This window comes from Manis pentadactyla, chromosome 1 (assembly GCF_030020395.1).
Source record: "Manis pentadactyla isolate mManPen7 chromosome 1, mManPen7.hap1, whole genome shotgun sequence".
In the NCBI taxonomy this organism is placed as follows: Eukaryota; Metazoa; Chordata; class Mammalia; order Pholidota; family Manidae; genus Manis; species Manis pentadactyla.
In genome coordinates, this window is record NC_080019.1 from 85,255,034 (window position 1) to 85,258,119 (window position 3,086).

The 3,086-nt window shown below is 56.8% G+C and overlaps 1 protein-coding gene across 1 annotated transcript; it reads right to left on the reverse strand.

The window, feature by feature from the left end:
* Positions 1-269: 269 nt before the first annotated feature.
* Positions 270-1,360, reverse strand: LOC130683075 (pleckstrin homology domain-containing family G member 4B-like). Its single transcript, XM_057499268.1, has one exon. The coding sequence runs from the start codon at positions 785-787 to the stop codon at positions 494-496; it is 294 nt and encodes a 97-aa protein (XP_057355251.1). The 5' UTR covers positions 788-1,360; the 3' UTR covers positions 270-493.
* Between the last annotated feature and the right edge of the window lie 1,726 nt (positions 1,361-3,086).

A 3,086-nucleotide genomic window follows, 5' to 3' on the forward strand; every position in this document is an offset into this window, starting at 1 on the left:
CGTGTGGGGGTCTGCAGTCTCTGCGCCCTTGCCAGGCGATTGCTCCCTTGTGAGATGGGTCCCAAACAACAGCAGGTCTCTCCCGCAGCCTTCCATCCTGAGGTCAGCCCCGTTTCAGCGAGGCATAGTGTTCTCATTCTGTGTGGGGAATTCTGTAGCCGTGCCTTCTGACCTCCAGATACAAGGGGTCCCATCTGAGAGGGCAGTCTCCTCTTCCTCGTGTGCTGGTCCTGCCACGCCACCATGGGGGTGTGTGGGCGTCGGCCTTAGCACCCCCAAAGCCCCACAGTACAGCTGAACTGTCGATGCATCCAGTTGATTTAAAACAGCTCCAGTAAGTCTGGTCTGCAGCCAGCCTGCTTTTCATGCATGCAGCTACTGCCCCAGTGGCCCAGACGTTGGGGTCCTTCCTCTCACCCTCCTGCCCCTCTGGTAGAGTCTCTGGGGGGGCCTCTGGGAGGTGTCTGTTTCGGGGACTTTCCTGAAGGAAAGTTCATGTGTTCTCGGCCCTGATCATGTTTTTCCCCTGCACCAGCCCAGAGTCCTGAGCGCATGAGAGCACGTCAGGGCTTTGGACGCTTATGTCACAGTCGCGGATGGCATCCACGACGAGCAGATCGTTGCCGTGGCACAGCTGGTAGCGGACCACGTCCTCGGCGGCTCCAAGTTCCCCCAGCTCCTGCTGTTGGGCCAGGCAGAGGCCGGCCTCCTTGACCGGGTCCTGGAGCAGGAACGCATACTTACCCATGCGCTGCACGGGCTTCAGCAGGTAGGAGTCCAGGTCCATCTTGTCACCCAGCTCCCGCTGCTTGCCCTGCACGGGCAGGAGAGGGGGTCAGGTGCGACCAGGCTGGGGGTGACGCAGTTCGCGGGGAGGGGGGATGACCTTGAAGAAGATGTTGCCGTGGTCGTGGAGCAGGGCGTCTGCCTGGGGCTTGCTCTTGCTGTAGAGCACGTACAAGCCAAGCTGTTCCTCCTGCAGAAGAGAACACAGGGCACCTGAGCCTGGTGGGGTTGGAATCGCTGCTGTCCCTGCTATCCATGCAAGTTCTCCCACAGGATGGAGGGAGGAGGCTAGAGGCAGGAGGCTGGAGGCAGGAGGCCAGAGGCTGAAGGCAGGAAGCAGGAGGCTGGAGCCTGGAGGTAGGAGGCTGGCGGCAGGAGGCAGGAGGCTGGAGCCTGGAGGTAGGAGGCTGGAGGCAGGAGGCAGGAGGCTGGAGCCTGGAGGAAGGAGGCAGGAGGCTGGAGCCTGGAGGCAGGAGGCAGGAGGCTGGACCTAGAGGCAGGAGGCTGGAGGCTGGAGCCTGGAGCCTGGAGGCAGGAGGCAGGAGGCTGGAGGCTTGGACCTGCATTAAGACTACTCAGCTCCCGAAGGTGTGGGAGTGCCCCAGGCCTGATGCCAAGTCCTGGAATTGTCTTAAAGTGGAGTTTGGGGGAAAGGGCAAGAGGGCAAGCCCGGGAGGGTTCAGAATGGGGGGCTTTGAAATGTTACTAAGATTCAAGAGCCAAAGTTGTCCAAACATTAAAAATTCTTGAAATTATTGCCAAAAATACAGAAATTGCACCTTATGACTACCAGTGTCTTTCAAAAACTAGCTGAAAAGACATAACCTGTGGGATTTATTTCATCTGTGGTGTTTTCCTTGTGGAATCTCTATTTAAAAGTGCTGAGGCAAATGTTTCATCTGCCCACAGTGCAGACCCCCTGGGTCCCTGTGCCTAGAATAGTGCCTGGTAAGCGTTTGCTGAAAGGATTTTCTTTCCAAAGTGAATTAAGAATTTTGTGAAAGACCCTAATGGAGAGACGGTCCGTACTCGTGGCTGAAGAGAGAGCAAGCAGCCCCCTCCGTTAATGTGTACATTCCATGTGCTTCTGTCAAGAGTCCCCACCAGATTCTCAGAACTAGGCAGGCCTTGCCCCAGGGAACTTTGGGAAGGGTTCTGAAGGGGACCAGTGGGCTTCCTGGGTGTGGGAAGCAAGCTGATCGGGACTTGCTTTGGCCGATTAGCCCTGGGCATGAGGGCGCAGGGTGGGTACAGATCTAAGCGTGAGGATGTGGGCGAGGCCCCAGCGCGTGTGGCTCTCCACAAGGCTGCCATCGGGCGATGTGTACGGGGTGTGGCCAGTGCTGTCAGACCCACAGCTGCCTGCCTGTTGTGGGCCACTGACTGGGCCACAAGTCTTACTGTGCCTAGGGACCCATGCCTAACCCCAACAGCAGTGCTCCGACTCTCCTGGCCCTGGGTTCCCTGCAGCCCAGAGGGACTCACGTGTCTGAGGAAGCCCTGGCCCACAGCCAGTGGACAGATCCCACAGCACTCCAGCTCCCTGAGGAAGTGCTGGCCCTGGAAGTCGTGGAGCTCCGCCCCGTTCCCAAAGACGACATGGCTCTTCCCACGGAGGTCCCGGGGCAGGTCTGCTCTTTCCATTTCTGGAAAATAGTTGTCGATGACATATCCTAAGGACCTGACATACTCCCTCTCTGTGGAAATCATCTCGGCCATTATGTGCTGTGGTTGGCGGCTGGAAGACAGAGAGCCGGTGGGACAGTCAGGCGGCAGGCAAAGGCCCCTGCAACACGGCGTCAACGTTTCCGCCTCCTACAGAGACAGAAGCAATGGAAATCCATAAGGACAGTGGCGGCATGCAGACAGGAGGTTCCCAGCAAGCAGGGCACTTCCAGTCCAGCAATGACCACTCACAGGAGTGCTCCCAGCCCTGAGTCATTCTCTCACTGTTACCTGGAGTTGCTCCTTTGATGCAATATAAATAGGAAAGATAAAAACAGGGAGGGATGCATATTAGCACAAAAAATAACTTCCCCATTATTGATCATGGCCTTTACAAATGAGAGATCCTTTTGGAAACTGAAAAGGCGAGATTCACAGGCTCCTGACTTAAGCCCGAGTCATGAGGCCTCTTGTTTCCAGAGGGTGTGATTCTAGCCTCTCTTCAGGGGTTGCTCCGGCAGGACATCCAAACACTCCCAGCAGGGAGCCTCTGCAAAGAAGGCTGTGGAGATTTATGGGGACATGGGTTTCTGATGCACACCTGCTGCTAACCCACCAGAAGGTATTTCTGCAAA

Coding starts and splice junctions, on each gene's coding strand:
- LOC130683075 (XM_057499268.1), bottom strand. CDS start 787: ATGGACCTGGACTCCTACCTGCTGAAGCCCGTGCAGCGCATGGGTAAG.